Genomic DNA, 18,832 nt, shown 5'->3' on the forward strand with positions numbered 1-18,832 from the left:
CAGGGTTTGATGCATTTTTTACTTCCCCCTGTTGAACACTTATTGTATGGAATATTTACCTTTTTGTTTTTTAAACTTGTTTTCTGTTTCTATGTTCGAGACAAATAAAAATAAAATAAAATCAATAGCTGTTTCCTAGGTGACAGCTAATGGGGATACGAATAAACAAATAAATGAACTGGAAAACAGTGTTTTTATCTAATCTGCTGAAGGCAGCAGAGACTACAGGGAGATAAGATAATGTGAGCGAAGCCAAGAGAATTTGGGCAATAAAGCATATTTAGTGCCCTTTATAACACATCACTGTGCCTCACTGCATCACTGAGCACAGTGTGACAGGACTATCTGGCATAACCTTCCTTTTACTTTTAAATCAACATTTAAAATGTGTTACACTTAGTACTGTACACTTACTGTATATTTTTGGCTGTATATTTTATATTTTAGAATGTATATACATAACAGAATGTATATCCCGGACCGTATTTTATTCTTATTCTTATTTGTATTATTATTCGTGACTTTTGTTTCTGACTACCTAAATGTTTACAGTTTACTGTGAGCAAGCTGTAGTGCTGAAGATCTATGTCTGTAGATGATATTTTGGTATGATAGCCGTTCCAGAGTGGTAGCTTTATCATAATTATCAAGTCATGAAGTATACCCACCCCCTCAGGAAATTGCATTTCAGATGCTGGCGCATATCCTGTTTAGACCCCCGTAGAGGACATCTGTCAATGTTTCACAATATTGTGTGTGGTATCATTTTAAAGGGGACTATGTCATCTTTCATTCAAGCTAAGATGTGAATCTTTCTGACCAATATAGAGGTCTGTCTCATCCCACATGTACAGCGAGTCAACTACCATGTCAGCATGACCAACCTCTCTACTGATGATCCTCCTCTACCATGTCAGCATGACCAACCTCTATATACTGATGATCCTCCTCTACCAGCATGACCAACCTCTATATACTGGTGATCCTCCTCTACCATGTCAGCATGACCAACCTCTCCATATACTGGTGATCCTCCTCTACCATGTCAGCATGACCAACCTCTATATACTGATGATCCTCCTCTACCAGCATGACCAACCTCTATATACTGGTGATCCTCCTCTACCATGTCAGCATGACCAACCTCTCCATATACTGATGATCCTCCTCTACCAGCATGACCAACCTCTATATACAGTACTGATGATCCTCATCTACCATGTCAGCATGACCAACCTCTATATACTGATGATCCTCATCTACCATGTCAGCAAGACCAACCTCTCCATATACTGGTGATCTAGGAAATGCCAGTTGCTCTGAATGGCCACATTACAGAAGTTTATGAGCCCTAGACTGTTCAGGAAGTGGCCGCTTTGTCTGTCCTCACAAAACGCTGTTAGAGAGACACAGAATTTATCAGTTCCGTTGCCACAGTAATACTGTCACAGCAAGGCTAAGGGGGCCTGGCGTACGTCTCAGCTTTCTCTGGTGTGTGTGTGTGTGTGTGTGTGTGTGTGTGTGTGTGTGTGTGTGTGTGTGTGTGTGTGTGTGTGTGTGTGTGTGTGTGTGTCAAAGGCAGCATCCATCTGCACTGCCTGTCTCTGTAAATCATTGGTGTGTAGAATGCCGGCTATCAAGCTCTGCCCACTCACACCGTCTATCCAGACATCAGATACTGTATATAAAGTAGTATATAAGACAGCCTGGCCCCTGAGCAGAGAATGAAGACATCAGATACTGTATACAGTATATAAGACAGTCCTGAGCAGAGAATGAAGACATCAGATATTGTATACAGTAGTATAAGACAGCCCTGATAAGATAAGATAAGATATTCCTTTATTGATCCCCTTGGGGAAATTCAGGCATCATAGCAGCATGGGGGGGAGGGGGGAGGGGTACAGGTAGTAAAACAACACAGTATACAGGTAGTAAAAGACAACACAGGCAGTGTAAACAATTTGATCAATATGGTCAATATAATTTACTATCTGACTAGCTGAGGAATATTCACATTATTCACAGTGTCACATGAGGTGCAGTATGCAAGAGGTAGTGTTATAATAATTTACTATCTACTGAGTATACATTAATCAAAGTACCAGGGTAGTCTACTTTGTCCCCCTTGGGTTCCTATAAGTCCCAGGTCAATGTCTGGTAGCAGTCGCTGTCGCTGCCCCCTGTTGTGGGGCCTGGAGGCTGCTAGTCGCTGCCCACTGTTGTGGAGCCTGATGGCCGCTGGTATGAAGGACTGTCCGAGGCGGTTAGTTGAGTGTCGGGGGGGGATGAGCAGAGAATGATGACATCAGATACTGTATACAGTATATAAGACAGCCCTGAGCAGAGAATGAAGACATCAGATACTGTATACAGTATATAAGACAGTCCTGAGCAGAGAATGAAGACATCAGATACTGTATATAAGACAGTCCTGAGCAGAGAATGAAGACATCAGATACTATACACCAACCATTCTCAAAATGTGGTCCATGGGCCAATAGCGGCCCACAATTCTGGCATGTTATTCTGCATGCATTATATTTGGTTCGGTTCCAATACAGTTTTAAAACAACCTACATCGTACAGTACTTTGCTTTTAAGAAGGGTAAAACTGCAGCCCCTGGGTTAAGCTGTCAAGTTAAGAATGACAGCTTGTTGATAGCTTGCTAGGCTACTAGTTGCATGGCAACTAGGCATCTCACGAGAACATTCAATGTTCTACATTGGCCCTCAGTCATCAAAACCTTTTTTTTTTTAATCCGCTTTTTCTCCTTATTTTCTATTTTTCTCCCATCCCAATTTCGTATTTCCAATTCTCCCCTCCCCTGTCTTAAACGTTGCTCGACTATGCTCCCCACTGGTCGGTTGTAGGGAGGATAGAAGCCTTGCATCACGTGTCCCCTCCGGTACACGAGGAGGCAGCCTGTCACATCTTTTCACCTGCCAGCGCGGACTCTCAGTGGCGAGGTGTAACGCATGGGAGGCTCACACTACCCCCGCTACTTCCTGTCTCTGCTGTGCAGGCGTCCCCCAACCGACCTGTAGGAGTCGCTGTCCACAATGTCCAAATCCCCACCCATCGACTGCCACCCTCTAACTCTGCCAATTGAGCCAGTATGACGGCTGGCCCAAGCCGGAGGCAATGCTGACACCCGGATTCGTGACCGGAGTTGGTGATGAGCGCAATCTCCGCTGCGCCACCCAGCCACCCCCCTCAGTCATCAAAACGTGAGAATCCCTGCTGTACGCAGTATAGCACTGAACAGAGAAAATGCATGAGTAAAAATGAAATGAGGAATGGGGGAGGGGAGGTTAACATCTTTGAATGATTAGAACAGAATTGGAGTGTTTCAGTTACAAAACTGAAAAACTGTTGCTAGTTTCTGCTTTGTGTTTTTAAAGTCTACAGTGACACATTTCTAATAATGGACTGGAACACACAAGTGTTTGATTCAGCTCTACAGACTTGGAGAACACTGGCTCTTATTCCACCCACCCACCCGAGACAGACACACAACTGTGAATAGAGCCACTATATAGAGAGCAAGATGCTTGATTTAATCAGATTGAGATTAATTCTGATAACAAAAGAGAGGGAGGTGGGGGGGGGGGGGGGTAAACAATGCCACGATTCAAATTACACAACGGCGTAGAGAGTTACAGTCCCCACTCGCTGTGCTAGAACATTTTTATCATGGCAGGTACCATGGAGAACTGAATGAGCCTTGGTACACACAGCACAACTTCACCCAGTGATCTCACAGTCTGCATGACACCACAGTAAAACGTTACATGATGTCAGATTTTTTAATTTCTTTTATCAGGGCTTGTTTCTTCACTGATTGAGCTTCGACATCTGCACCCAAATAGATCAAATACTCCAGTGAAAGATAAAAAATGACAGATTGAAAAGTGCTCTGGTAAATGAGAACATCAATTTTTTTTTAATCCTTCTCAAGTATTTTGAATTTAGTAACTTAATTACAGATATCATGTAATTAACGTACTAATAACTAATAATTCATGCATTAAAGGGGAAGCTAATGAAATATGGAGGAAAATGTAGGATATTTATTTTAAAATACAGGGAAGTTAAAGCACAAAGTCTCATGAAGTGGAAATACATTGTAGTGACTTTCCATCCGTTTAGACATGTCATTAAAAACTGGTCAATTAGCTGCCATCTACATTTTACATCCCTGTTGTAATTTTTCCAACCAAAGAGATGCAGTGAAATGTGTATTTTAGTTACCTTTTTGAAACCAACAACAGATGGCAAGTATGAATCCAAGATGGAGGGCAGGGTGCTTGATTGGTGGATGTCTTTACACTTAGATCTCATTGCCATTTTTCTTTTCTTTTTATATCAAATGAGCCTTTAGGAAAAAAACAGGCAGGTCACTGATCAAATTACTCTTTGTGGAAATCAGGTGCACCCAGACAGACAGACTGCTATTGTCGTGGCTGGAGCCGCCAGGACCCGCATGTCATTGAGATCAGCAAGCGGCCTGAACGCAGCACTCACGTGCATTGAGCTAGAGCAGACATGTCAGGTCTCGTTTAGTTAATTGTACCATTATGATTACATTCGCTCACTCTGGGTGAATATATTTAGGAAATAGGAAGCCCTGTTGTTCCTATAACGTACGTACACAACCATTTATTCAAAAGCAATGGCCTCCTAACATGAATTAATATGCTTAATGTTGTTTTGGGATAGACATTTGAAATAAAAAAAAATTAAATGTGGTATATTTTCATAACTGAAAACACAAACTGTCCTGAGAGTTAATTGGATCAGTTTGAAGCTGAAACTACCTGAAATATACAGTATGTTTGTTTACTGACATATATGTGCAGTGCCTCAAAACTATTTAGATTTATGATGAAATTACATGAATTACATATTAAAACAAAATAATTTTAAGAATCATTCCAGGCTCTGCAAATGTCTCTCCCCAAAATTAGTATTTCTTTTATAAATACCTTATTGATGTATGAGCCCAGCATGTCAAAAGATTGAGTCCTAGAGTATGGTCTATAGTCAAACTTTGATTACCAGGCAACACAGAATACAGTGGGATTTAAGCCGACCCTCTCCCTCCAACACATATCAGGAGCATGTGCACATACACCCACTTCATTATTATGTAAATGTGAAGGAATGAATGAATAGACAAATTGTGTGAATCACTTTTCCCTTCAAAAAACATTTAATTTATCTTTGGTTAGTTAACTGCACAAAACACAATCTTCTCAATTAATGTGTTGCAGTATATTTCCTCCTCAGAACAGCATCTTCATTTCAACAAGAAACGGCTTGTTCAAATTGACCTCGTGAAATAAAAGTAGAGGCTGGCTGCCCCTTTTTGCAATTATGAAAATGAACTAAAATTGTAGTATTCCTGTGTCGTTTCTTTCTCTACACATAATTTACTATAGCGAATCGATATAGGAACATAGCATTTCTATTGTAAAACCACAGGAATACTAGAAATTCACCAGCCATTTCCCAACAGAAATACTAGGTGAATCACTGCAGTATTTATGTGGTAAACCTACAGTATGCACAAAAGAAACACAGGCATACTATAAATCAATACAGTATTTATGTGGTAAACTTCACTTCTATGGTTATATCAGATTAGGACCATTAGTTGCTAAATGTTACAGCAGTGGTTCAGGGTAGAGTAGTGTATGACTTGAAGGCAATAGGCTACTACTATGTACCTGTAACCTGGCCCACTGACCGCTGAGCATCACTACACACAGGTCAACCCGCTCAACGGGAAATCTAAGGAGCTTAGTAGGCTAATGCCCAATTAGCTCAAGGTGGCAAATAATGTTCAACTCCGACAGCCAAATCACATTACTCTTCTGAATCAGCAGAATCAAAGGTGAGCTGTATGCGCCAAATGCACAGCACACACATTTTGTCACTAACAAATCTGCTTTTTAAAATTGGTAGGCTACGACTTTAAAAAAATATATATATGTTTTACTTCAAACTGGCATACAATTGTCAGGTGACAGTACAAATATTTTGCAAATATTGAATACTGTGTACAATGATTAATCTCTACATAAACTATATAAAAACAAGTGCCTCTTATAAGAGGAAAAATAAACAGTCCCAATTTGGTTCCAAAAGAGGGCGCGTGAGCTGCGTTGCCGTTGACAGCTTTTGTTCTCGGACACAAAGGAATGGTTTTCGGGGGGGGCGTGTCGGCGCGCGCACCACATTCCTTTAATAGACCACTGCACTTCCGCGTTATTTTTTTTCCGTAGCAGCATTTTGCGGAGACGCTCTCTGATTGGCCACTGACATGTGCGCCCAATCGCGTGACGAGCTGTCTCTTTGCCCATTTCCGGGTCTAAATCTATGCTGCAAACGACCTAACGCCTAGTTTATCACTGGTTAAGCTTAGGCGACTATTTTGAAGTTGGTTAAGGTTAGAGTTTGGAATCAGGGCTGGTGTTCTATCGCCCTTGGCCTGCTCTAACCTCAACCAACTTCGAAGATTGCCTAAGCTTAACCAGTGTAGAAACAGGCGTCAGCCAATCAGAGAGCGTCTCCGAGAAATGCGGCTAGGTTTCGTAATCACGCTTCTGCCCCTCGTTGAAAACAAAAGCCACGTGCAAAGGAAAATAATATTACGGTACTTAATTTAATTCAAACATTAATAATAAAAAACGGATAGGCAAAAACACTCAGCAAAGTAACATCCTGCGCATTGCTTCAGTCCAACACCCGTTGAGTCACTGGGGGACAACATTATTATAGTCTTGTTGTAGAGAATACATAAAAAAAAAAAAAAAAAAAAACTAAGTCAGATGTCAGGAGCAACCTTTAAGGTGCGGTAGTGGTGCAGCAGCAGAAAGTCGGTCCACTTTCCCAAAAGCCGCGGCACTTTCAACCCCCTTCAGCCACTCTTTGCATTTCCGCACCACCGTCTCGTCCACCGCGTCCCCGTCCTCCTCCTCGTACTCCACGTCGTCGTACTTGTATCGATCGTTCAACAGTGAGATCTTAACGATGGCGCTGATGTCCTGTTGTTGTTGCTGCTCCGCGCGGCTCTCCAGCTGCTTGTTGGCCGCGAGGAGGAGGGGGCAGCCCGCCGCCTTGTTGGAGGAACCTCCGTGGTGAGTCTTCTTGGACGGGAACACTTTTCTGTGCCGAAAGTCCGCGGACGACGAAGCAGCGCAGCACTTCTTCTGTTGTTGTTGTTTAGCCAGCATTTGCTTTTCTAAATTGCGCTTCTGAATCACGAGAATAGCCTCGGGGGTGAGACTGAGGGTGAACCGTATCTCCCGTTCTCCTCCCGCTGGGTTGCTGCTCCTCCGGTGGCGGGCAGCGGCGGCGGTGGCCTCCTCCTCCTCCGCGGTGGAGCCGGAGCGCTGCGTCCCGCCGCCGTGACCGTCCTGCTGCTGCTGAGCGCCGCGGGAGGAGGAGTCCCGGGCGCCGGGCAGCTTCAGCCGCGACGAGCCCCCCCGCCGGGCCGCCGCCGGAGTGTCCTCCTCCGACTCCTCCTTACCGCCGCCGACTGACACCTCTGGTTGTTGGGACCTGCTTCGTCCCAAATTCCTCAAATTCGCCGCAGTCCAAGAAGAGGTGGACAGCTTTTCTCTTCTTTTGTCAGATTGTCTCTCTTCTCCTCCCGATTTGTTCGTTTTAATAAGAAGCTCGGGCTGCTGCTGAGTACTATTACTACTAGGCACTTCTATGGGTTTCTTTTTCCTGAAGAGTTCCCTGCTGCCGGCGGGAGAGGAGGAGGATGAGATCCGTTGATGGAGATGAAGATTTATGGGTGGAAAAGGCATTCTGAGTGTTTTGAATAACCGGGAGATGGAAGACTCGGTCTTCAACGTGCAGGACGAGAAAAACATAAGCGAAACAACAACAACGAAGGAGAGCGCTCCAAGGGCATGATCCAACTGCAGGGAAGAAGCGACTAGACTGCACCTGCTGTCATCCTGAGATTCAACTGGTGCTGAACACAGACGGCTCGTCCGCTTTTGTAGCTCGTTGGTCGGAAGGCGTGGTCAAGAGCAGCACGCTGTTAACAAAGCCATGAAAAAAAAAAGCCACTTGTTACATAGGCCTATACTGTCTGTAATGTAAATTCACAAATATAGACCCATTCCTTCCTGTCTGCCCATCTGTAAATATTACCCCACAATAGCCCGTCACCATGTCTCTCACACTCCATGTAGGAGAAAAATAATAAAAGCAATACACCCCTTTGACTCCAGTTTTAGACCATTTATTTGTTTTTGCCTCAATGCATTTCATATGGTTCACTTTTTAATAAATACTTGGATCAATAAAAGCTCAATAGCCCAAACATTCAGTTGATGTTATAGGTTACTACTATAAGACAAAAAGTATACAGCAGTAATGAAGTCAATGCTTTTATAGTGGGAAATAAAACAACAATATCTTAATACCTAATCAGAAGCGCATGCCAGTTTACATTTCCTGTTGAGTAAAATGTAACAAACACACCACGAATCCTGTAGAGCAGTTTGACCAACAACAAAAAAATGCAATGTTTCCATGGTGTATTGTTTTACTTTACATAACCAATTAACCATACAGTGTAACACTCAATGACAATGTATTATACAATGAATAACTCTTGGGGGGGGGGGGGGGGGGGGGGGTAAATACAAAATAAAAAGGTTGCATAGAGATCTTTCTTGATGACAGAGCATGTCTTAAGTTATTGTTGGGTAACATCACATTCCCCCCCCACCTTATGATCCTATTCAGGGTTGGATTTGTGTGAACAGCAGACATGGATTACAGACATAAAAAAAAGAAGTACTAAGTAACAACAAAGTAAAACAGTGGAAAATTAATTGGGTAGTTTGTCAAAAAATACCTGAAATTCTGATGGAATAAAAACCTCGGAAAAGTCACGTTTCTGATAAGAATTACCCGTGTTGTATTTTGTCTGATGAATTCAGCCACAGATGAAGCCGATGTCAGTTGAGTCTTCAGTGTGTTGTCGAGCGAGGGTTATGGCGTGATGGTGCCATCCCTCTTCTCACTGACATAACAGTGGATTAAAATGTGATCAACAGGAAACCTGACAAGACGACCACACCAGATTATTTCTCCTCTGCCACCTCAAAACTTCACGGTAAATCTCAAGCCAGTCGCAGTGGCAAAAATAAAATAAAATCAGCACATGACATTCCCTCTGTATTAACGGAATAAAGTCCCAAATAATTTTCTCCCACCAATATAGCAAATTTGGTGATTCTCTACCAAGTGAGTACTACTGAAAGGAGATGTTTGCCTTCTTTTAATATTGCAAGTTAATCCATGATCACGCTATACTCCCATCTAATGAAAGTGTGTGGAGGAATGGTGTAGAATTCCCTGAGATGTGGAGGATGGTTAATAAAATGTATGGACATAAAGAAAACCTGGAAGCCTTTTTAAAACCCAAGAGGATCTTGAGCCCATTACATGGCGTGATGAGGGGCTCGATTATGTGGACAATGATGTGTATTAACTTTAAATTCCTTTGTTGACTGTAAGGCCTAATGTAATAAGAACATTTTCACCAAATCTGGAGGGGGGGGGGGGGGGGGGGGCACGGCTCTCTATTTAGCTTCCAGAGGGCTAATCCAAGCCATTTTTGTGACATGAGACACGCTTTCTCATTAGCATAATGGACCACGTGACCACAAATAACAGATTTGGGGGGGGGCTGAGGTCATGCGTTTTCGGGGGAGTTGTCATGACAACCGCATCCTCAGAGACTGCCATCGTGCCGAAGCGATATAGGAAACCTAATGCAAGCTATAGTGTGTTATTAGGTCACTTCAAAAATCACAATGCTCAGATAAGCGGAATGAGATGGGGCATAAATACATCTGGCAGGCAGTTAGGGGGGGAAATAGAGGACACATCTTTCAGGTAATCTGTTGAGCTGGAGTGCGTTTGGGGGAGGGGTGCGTCGCTGGAGTGTATATTAATGCACACATGTGGAAGAGCCATTAAGACGAGCTCTGTGATTCCTCAACAGGACTCAACCAAAACCCACCCAAAAGTGTCTGTTATACAGACTGTATAGAAGAAGTGTCTGTATTATACAGACTGTATGGAAGAAGTATCTGTATTATACAGACTGCATGGAAGTAGTGTCTGTATTATACAGACTGTATGGAAGAAGTGTCTGTATTATACAGACTGTATGGAAGAAGTATCTGTATTATACAGACTGTATGGAAGAAGTATCTGTATTATACAGACTGTATGGAAGAAGTGTCTATTATACAGACTGTATGGAAGAAGTATCTGTATTATACAGACTGTATGGAAGAAGTGTCTATTATACAGACTGCATGGAAGAAGTGTCTGTATTATACAGACTGTATAGAAGAAGTATCTGTATTATACAGACTGCATGGAAGAAGTGTCTATTATACAGACTGCATGGAAGAAGTGGTTGTATTATACAGACTGTATGGAAGAAGTGGTTGTATTATACAGAAGTTAAGGGACCTTATAGCCCCTTTTGGACATGTACTGGACTCCTGGCCTTAACCGCACATCGGAAGGGCTGGAAGTCCGAACGCAAACATTAGATTCAGCGCAGAGTTTACCCTCCCAGAACCCTAGTCTTAAATCTGCGTAATTACAAACTGCACTCATGTCCGAACTCAAGCAGATCATTGTCTGCAGTATTCATACAGCGAGTGAGTGGGCATATTGACAAGTCTGGATGTTTGCGCCGTTATCTGACTGAGGATGGGAGATAACAAAACTAAACAAAATCAACAGTTTATGAGTAATACAACCATGTTGGATTTATCATAAACAATTTATATACAGTTTCACGGCCTAAAATCCAGTTTTTGCACTGCACGGAATACCGTTGACGTTGACCCCAATTTAATTTAATGTCTTAATTTTAACTCGAAAAAAGTTGAGGTTGCCCTCATTTGCTAGATGTTTTTATATAAATATAAAAAAGTATGATCTTCTGTACACGGGTAAAGGAGGTATAGGCTTCATGAGTCAGGCCTTTGTTTTACCTATAGGTGCTGTGCCTCGTCTAAACCAAGAGGTCCGACGACCACAGCTGCCACAGAGAATTGCATTCGGTGTGCTACATGTCCAAAAAGGCAACTCCAGGCAATGCCTGTAACTGATTCTCTGTCCCGATTGCATGTCCGAAAAGGGCTATTCAGAGTCCCAGGGCAATGCCAATAAATCTTTTCATATAAAGATAGTTACACATACAAAGTACAAAAACAGCAAGGCACTTGTGTTGCATTTTACAGGCACTGTGTAGCAATGTTCAACATAATTTCCCTGCATGGTCACATGGTCAAAAAAAAATAAAAAGGCATTAAAAAGCATAGTCTCTCACACCAAAACCAATCAACATAATGTTAACCGTTTAGCCGTTATGATTATAGCTACAGACACTTATGTGGGATTAAAGACTAATGTGAGAATTCACAGTATATACCAGCAATGGTACGAATTTAGAGATAATATATATATAAAACAATATAGATGACTATTTTACAAAGCCTGCTTGCCGTTTGCATATTTGGATCAGTCTTAGGTGAAATATGGCGGCCTGACCGGTCTAACTCAGACAGGTTGTGAAGCATTTCATCACAGCGTCCCTGCAAAGAAAAACAACAACATTAATAATAGTTTGCATAATAAACAATAAAATATCCCTTTGATAAAAAAAAATTGGGGGCTGGCTTTGAATGACCAAATAGTGAGTTCAATCAATATAAGCAAAAACTCCCTCTTATATCATGCATATGAAATTAAAGATGACAAAATAAGTGCACTTCCTTCCTTTGTTACGACGGCTTGGGTGGGGCTCGGTATGAATAAGTGAGTGTGTTTTGGCTGGGGGAGGACGCCACAGAGCCCCCCCCCTTCCCCCAGGTACAGTTTGTATTAGGGGGATGATGCAATGCAAGCCATCGCCAAGGCAACCGCGGAACAAGGTTATGGGGCGCCTTCTCTGCCTTTCTGTCGTCTCTTCCTTTCCTCTCGCACACAGCTGCTCTCTGCCGTCAAGAGGATGTTGTTGCTATGCAGACTTTGCCCGCCACGTTCAAAATTTGACGGGAGGAGGAGGTGCGAAAACCAGCCAAGGTTAAAAAGGAGGCAGGCGAGAGGGAGATCATAACGGAGCTCGGGAGGAGGAGGGGGTTGGGAGAGAATCGCTCCCTCTACTTCCGCTGCTCTCATCCCCCCGCCACCAGTGAACACACTTGTACAATATCAGCACTGCCTTTATAACCACAGATTGGCTTATTTTTTTTTATCTTTACTGGTGGAGGCACGCAGCTATTTCAGCCTTTAAGGACGGCGTATGAATAATAGATGATGCTGAGACTTCCCCTACTTCTGACAAGACGTCGGGAGCAAAGAGATAACCTGGGTGCATTGCAAGAACAAGCAGATGCAGCAGGTTTTTCTTTACTACGGGTCTGTGAGCGTGCCGGACTAAAAATAGACACAACGGAGGTAAAATACATTAAAGGATCAAGCCCACCTGCCATGTGGGCATCATCTCTAACCAGACGTCACGCCACAGACCGTGATGCGGGGAAGGCTGGCGGCTGATTCTTTTTCCTTACTATAGCATTCAGATGGACAAAGCTCACTGATCAAAACATTGTAGTCACTCTGTGAGGACATGGGGGGGAAATAGACCCAAATAATCCAATCCCAAAAAAACTATGAAAAAAAATGTATTCATTAAATAAAAATGGATTTAACCAAGATGATTAACCGAGAGAGAGGGACATATGTTGACATGAAAAATAATATATTAAATGGATGAGGAATGAAAATAACAAGAAGGGAGTGAGAAAATAAAACTAAAAACATCAACCAACAAGGATGACATTTTTCACCAGTCAGACCAGCTAGAATGAAATAGGCAAATCTGTACAATTTCTCCATACAGTTATGGGTTCATCTGGCACGGGCAGGCTCTTTGTCTCGCCCCGCTATTATGGTCTCCTTAGCTTTCGGCTTGGGGGAGGGGAGGAGAGGGGGGGTAAGGGGTGGTCGTAGGGGGTATCTCAGCTGTCAGGGTAGATTTAAGAGTCAGCGCCCCCAACACAGGGCACTTATTGGGGATTCCTGGGGGCATCAGAGAGATGCCCCCTGGCTCACAGCTGGGCTGACAAAACAACATCCTTCCCCCCTCATTTTTGGATTTGGGAGATCACTGAAGGTGGTGGGCCATATGGCCCAGTCTGAGTATTAAAATACTTGAGCACGGAGAACACATTTATAACAAACCAAAATCATTTGAGCCTCAGATGAGATTCCAAGACTAGGTAAATCACCATTCGACTGATCAAATTAATCTTTCCCAGTCAGATTTTCTGGATTATGATGATGGGACCTCAGAGTAAAACTATAGTGTTGGGCTTTTCATCCCGATCTTCTACGGTTATATGGAATGGCTTAAACCAGGTCTAAATCTTAATGTTTTGTAGTGTGCGTTGACCCTAAAAGGCTTAATTCAAGCTTACCACAATAAAATAAAAGCCATAACAGAGGGAGAAATATTTGGGTAATTGTGGCTATAAGAGCATTATTCCACAAAGCATTGTTTTCTCTTGCTATTCGTCATCAAGCAAATGGAGTTGAGGCAGAAGAGGGGGTTTGAAACAACAACATGGTGCTTGCGTGTCTCCTCTTTTAGCTCTAGGAGGGATTACAGCCATATGGTGGAGGCCAACAGCCACATGTTTAGAAGTAAATAAAAACATGTTTTCAGTCAAAGGACCACCTCATCGTGTGTGTAGTTGGCACAGAACCATTTGTGAACGGACTGCCGCTAATGCAAACATGAAACCCCAAATCTGTACGTTTGTTTCTGGGAGCTGAAGTATCCTCTGACATTGTCCACGTTTATGGCATTTGGATGATCACTAGTGGTTCACAAGGGTGTGTTGTACAGTATAGCACTTCAATGAAGCGGTCTACACCGTCAAGTCTGTCGACATATTCTCATGGTTAAAACACCATGATTCTACGAATGGAGAGCCAGGTAGAGACGGACATAAGCAATGGTCTGAACTGGGCTAATGGAAGGGTAACGTTATATCAACCTCATACTGACGGTGGAGATGCGCGATGGTTACACTCTTAGTCTACGTGAAAAGCCATCAAGCTTGCTAGCAACCTCTGCCCAGAGCTGGTAAGACTGACAATGCCAATTAGGGCTGCAACGATTAGTCGACATAATCGACGATTATGAAAAACAGTCAACGAGAAATTGTTGCGTCGATTAGTCATAATTTTTTTTTTATTATTATTATTATTTTTTTTTTTGCACTACCTATCTTTGTGAAAGTGGCTTCTCAGCTCTGGTCCAGCCAGCTGAAGACTTCTTAGCTTAACATAACAGACCGACAGTAAGTTTGGGGGAACTAATGGGATAACTGGGGATATTGTTTGGTCCTGACAAGAGTCTCAAAGCAACTCTGAGGTCATGCTCAATGTCCAATCTGTTCCTCTGCTCCGTCTTCAGCTGGACCAGAGCTGAGAAGCCACTTTCACAAAGATAGGTAGTGCAAAAAAAAAAAAAAAAAAAAAAAAAAAAAAAAATGATATAATTGTTTTTCGATTAGTCGACTAATCGAAAAAATAATGGACAGATTAGTAGACTACCAAAATAGTCATTAGTTGCAGCCCTAATGCCAATGCAACATGTTGGGTTCAGGGATCGGCACATTCGGTTGTATGAAATACTTGCGAGTAGTGTAGTGGAAGCAAATTAGCTATTAACTTACTTACAGAGTCCCATGGTCCAAATTCTGTTCGGGTTTCCGAGCAAACCGGAAGCAAAACAGGGTCACGAAAACCCAAAAGTTGTAATCGACACCACATAATGCATGTAAAAGGATGACCTATTTCGAACACAAAATCATCGTCCTCCAGCACTATGGATTCTGCAATCACTTTATTATTATTATTATTATTATTTAGTTTCTGAAAAAGACAGTGCATCACTACATGCTGGAGCCGTTTCACTGGTAACACGGCCCATCAGCCGTTTCAAAATGCTGTAGGACCGTGGTTTTGTTATGGAGCCGGTTAACCCTTTGCCTGCATGTTGTGGTTTCATGACCTGTTTCTGCCATTTTCTAAAGCTTCCCAGCTCGCTTGGAACACGGCCAGAACACAGACTGCGGGACTCTGTAAGTAAGCCAATAGCTTTGCATCCACTACTGGCACGTTTTGCATACAACGTAATGTCCAAAAATCCAAACCATCCCTTTAAAATGTAGCCAATGTAATATGTGGAAATAATTCATGTTCCTTACCTTGCAAATGGAATGTAGGAGATGCTATACCTGAAAGAGAAGAAAGAAAACAGATTAAGTGGAGAGTCAGGACTTAAGATATTGAGAGCAGATGAGAGTTGATAATCCAGTAGAAAATGCTGGACTTAAACTAATCTAATTGAAGACACTGGCGCTGTGACAGAAGAAACAATTATCTGCCAGTGACCACCATACTAAAACATGACCTCTTACTATGCTCTTTGGGGACAGCACAACCCAGTTCTCTTGCATACTTATCCCTTTATTACCTCAATACTTCATATTTTTCTAGGCAAATTATTGCTCACTTGCTACTCAAAGACTTCCCAATGGCTGAGAGATGATAAAAGCAAGCAACAACGTAACAATTTAGTGCTCTAGGCTGATATGGGGTCTGAAAATTAAACATCCGTTATCTCTCCTCCACAATGGCATTTTGATGATTAACACACATATGTTGTAAAGCCATTATTTTAATGATGCATTAACTTAATGAAAGGATTATAGTCATTAAAGTGTGCAAGGATTAAAAAAACACACCATGGTGGTCTAAGCGGGTGATCTGATGATTCAAGACAGCTTGGTAGTCAGACGTAAAGTCAAATCCTACACGTGGTGCCCTGTATTCAAGACAATGGGCCTCATTCACGAAGCGATATAAGAACCAATTTCCTCTTATTTTGTTCTTAACTAGCATTTTTTCTTATTTTGTTCTTACCTGGGATTCAGCCATGTTTTCTTATTTTTGTTTTTCTATTAGCCAAGACCAAATTATAAGAGTGGTCGAGAGCACTCTTACCCAGATAAGAAACTCTTACCCAGATTGGTCAATTGCCCCCAAAGACAACTTCAAAAACCCAGAACTTTTCAATAATTATTATTATAATAACTTCTGAAATGGATTATATATTGCTGTTAGAACAGTTAGATGCTCTGGCCGCACGCATATTTAGAAATGTCTAGATCAGTAGTTCCCAAACTTCTTGTTTATGCGGAGCACTAGATTGTTATCAAGAACATTTGCGGACCACCTCGTATGCAAACTGTAAAAATAAATAAACAACCGACTTTGACCCGCGTCATACGCACTGCATTCCGTTGCCTCAGAGCGGATTTGGTAGAGAGAGAGAGAGTCCGTTATGTGCCATCCAGTCTGACTTGGAGCACGCACTGGACTATGCACACTGCCAGCCAGGCTTTTATGCAGAGAGATAGACTCTAGATCTATTTGCAGAGGCAGATGAGTGGCTGCTTAACCGCTTCAGATTGCCAAGAGCGGTCCTTTTAGATGTATGCAGTATAACAACGCCTACTTTGCTGGAACGATTCATTTTGCACATATACAGTATTGTGTTGAACTTGAGGACTGCATACTTTTTTTGGAAACCAAAATACTATACTTTATACTTATAGCACATGCATGAGCCTGGTCTCTTTTGAAAGATAACATTATGAAGCTTCCGATACAATTTTTACCTACTTTCAATAGGTAAAACATCTAAGAATGAACTTCTATAGAAAGTAGGTCTGCATCCCCTTAACAATTGTGTGTATTGAGCCGTACTGTATTGTACCCATTCTGCATCTGGTAATACAATTTTCAATCAATCAATCAATCATTCCAATAACAACCACTAACTTCATAATTAAAAACTAAAGAAAAGTTGGATGTGTTAGTTGGTTGGATGTCTTAGTTGAAAGACCGTTGGATGTGTTAGTTGGTTGGATGTCTTAGTTGAAAGACAGTTGGATGTGTTAGTTGGTTGGATGTCCTACTGAGAACAGTTGAATGCACTTCCGAGCTGCTTCCACATGGAGGCAACTTCTCTTTTTTGGGAACTACTTTTTCTGGCGGATGGTTCTCAATAAATCTTCGATTAATGTGTGTTTATTGTATAGCAATAAGGTTGGATGAATGTGGCAGTTGTATAAAAGCATTACACCACTTGCAGTCGTGATTTGTGAACAATAAACCATGCCTAGGGGGGTCTAACGACCACCCCTAGGCATGGTTTATTGTTCACAAACCACTCCTGCGCGTGATGTAATGCTTAAATAGTCACCGTTTTCTGGCTCTTTTGTAAGCCAGCTAGACACACTCCAGTTGGCCTTGGGGCGGGGGAGAAGCGAAACAATACTGTACATATTAGAGCTATTTCAAAACAGGGGGGCATTGTTCGACTATGAATGCATGAGGATGGCAGTCAGCTCAGGAGGGAGAGCGGTCGTCTGGTAATCTGAAGGTTTCCAGTTTGCTCCCGGCAGCAGGGATGCAGTGGTGGGTGGACGGGGTACCACGCCATCCTAGTAGTTCGCTGAGCAGAAGTACACGCAATCGCACACGGATGTGTACGCGCAGTCGCGCACGGATGTGCACGCGCACACAAAAATGCGTTCACAATTGTCACTGGACTCGTCGCGCCATCCCTGCTGCCAAGTACCCACTTATCTATCACCTAGACCAGGGAGGGGCAACTGGCGGCCCGCGGGCCGCATGCGGCCCTCACCGACGTTCCATGCGGCCCCAGGCCAATATAAAAAAAAAAAAAAAAAATTGTATTGTATTCGACTAAGAAGAGTTGGCAGTCGACTATGGCTCCTTTCGATCGATTAGTCGACTATTTGACTAATAGGGGTCAGCCCTAGTGTGGACATAAGAAACGCTGTTGAAAGTGCCGTGCAGCAATATGGGGGTTTTGATAAACTGTCGGCTGTTGTTACCGATGGAGCACCGGCAATGAAAGGAAAACACACAGGATTCGCCGGGCTTCTAAGGCAGAGTGGCGTTGAGTGTCCAATGCTGCACTGCATTATACATCAGGGCCCCGTTCCCCGTACCTGGATAACTCTGACTTACCTGGATAAGTCTGACTTAAGCCGGACTTTCCGGCTCCCCGTACCTGGATTGTCCAGATCACCATGACAACAGATCCAAAAGTTTGAGCCTGGTCGAAAGCAGGGTTTAAGTTCAAGTTAGCCGGATCAACCATCGCCACGCCCCCACAAAGAAGTGACAGCCCGTTTCCTGAAATTATTCCCACAGTCTACGATCTGCATTATACCATTCTGAATTACGTTTTTGTGCTCCATTCTTCCAGAGGGGGCTTTTGAAATGTAAAATAGACCCAAAATGCTGATACTAAATTCACTTTGTCCTAAATAATGCACGTTATATATAGCGTGGCGCTTGCTTGGTGCGATGTACACATTTATGTGGTTATTTTAATTGTAACTGGGATTAAGATGTCTGATGAGATGCGCTGTTTGACGGATTTGAGAAATTGAATGAGCCGTTGACGTCACATTAATGAATGAGGATAAAGAAATAAAACTTCATTCAAAATAAAGAATATTCTAAACACGGGTCTCTCGTTCATTAATGTATAAACAATGAATTTATCCCATCTGGCACAGTGGCTCAGCGGTAGTGCTCAAGCCTGCCAACCCAGCGACCGGTGTTTGAAACCCCGTGTTTCCAATATAATTT

At 42.6% G+C, this 18,832-nt stretch overlaps 2 protein-coding genes across 3 annotated transcripts in view; both read right to left on the bottom strand.

Moving 5' to 3' along the window:
- Positions 1–5,236: 5,236 nt before the first annotated feature.
- On the bottom strand, positions 5,237–8,050 carry LOC311233954 (uncharacterized protein). The gene has a single exon (XM_084321015.1). It carries the CDS (start codon positions 7,888–7,890, stop codon positions 6,841–6,843), a length of 1,050 nt encoding a protein of 349 aa, XP_084177141.1. The 5' UTR covers positions 7,891–8,050; the 3' UTR covers positions 5,237–6,840.
- A 201-nt stretch (positions 8,051–8,251) lies between these two features.
- Positions 8,252–18,832, bottom strand: part of sft2d1 (SFT2 domain containing 1) — a 33,749-nt gene continuing 23,168 nt past the window's right edge. The window contains exons 7-9 of one of the 2 annotated variants that reach the window (XR_014620064.1): positions 18,203–18,290; positions 15,346–15,375; positions 8,252–11,658 (exon numbers count right to left, since the gene is read on the bottom strand). Coding sequence is in view for 1 of the 2 variants with exons in the window: in XM_084321205.1 (XP_084177331.1) it covers positions 11,619–11,658; positions 15,346–15,375 (70 nt within the window). In the remaining variant the exon portion in view is untranslated. The remainder of the gene's footprint in view (positions 11,659–15,345; positions 15,376–18,202; positions 18,291–18,832) is intronic. The other variant, XM_084321205.1, reaches the window with a different exon arrangement.

The sequence above is a fragment of the Notolepis coatsorum genome (genome assembly GCF_963971535.1).
Source record: "Notolepis coatsorum genome assembly, chromosome: 9".
In the NCBI taxonomy this organism is placed as follows: domain Eukaryota; kingdom Metazoa; phylum Chordata; class Actinopteri; order Aulopiformes; family Paralepididae; genus Notolepis; species Notolepis coatsorum.

What these genes read in the sequence shown, in the direction of transcription:
- LOC311233954 (XM_084321015.1), bottom strand. Translation starts at nt 7,890, where the DNA reads ATGTTTTTCTCGTCCTGCACGTTGAAGACCGAGTCTTCCATCTCCCGG.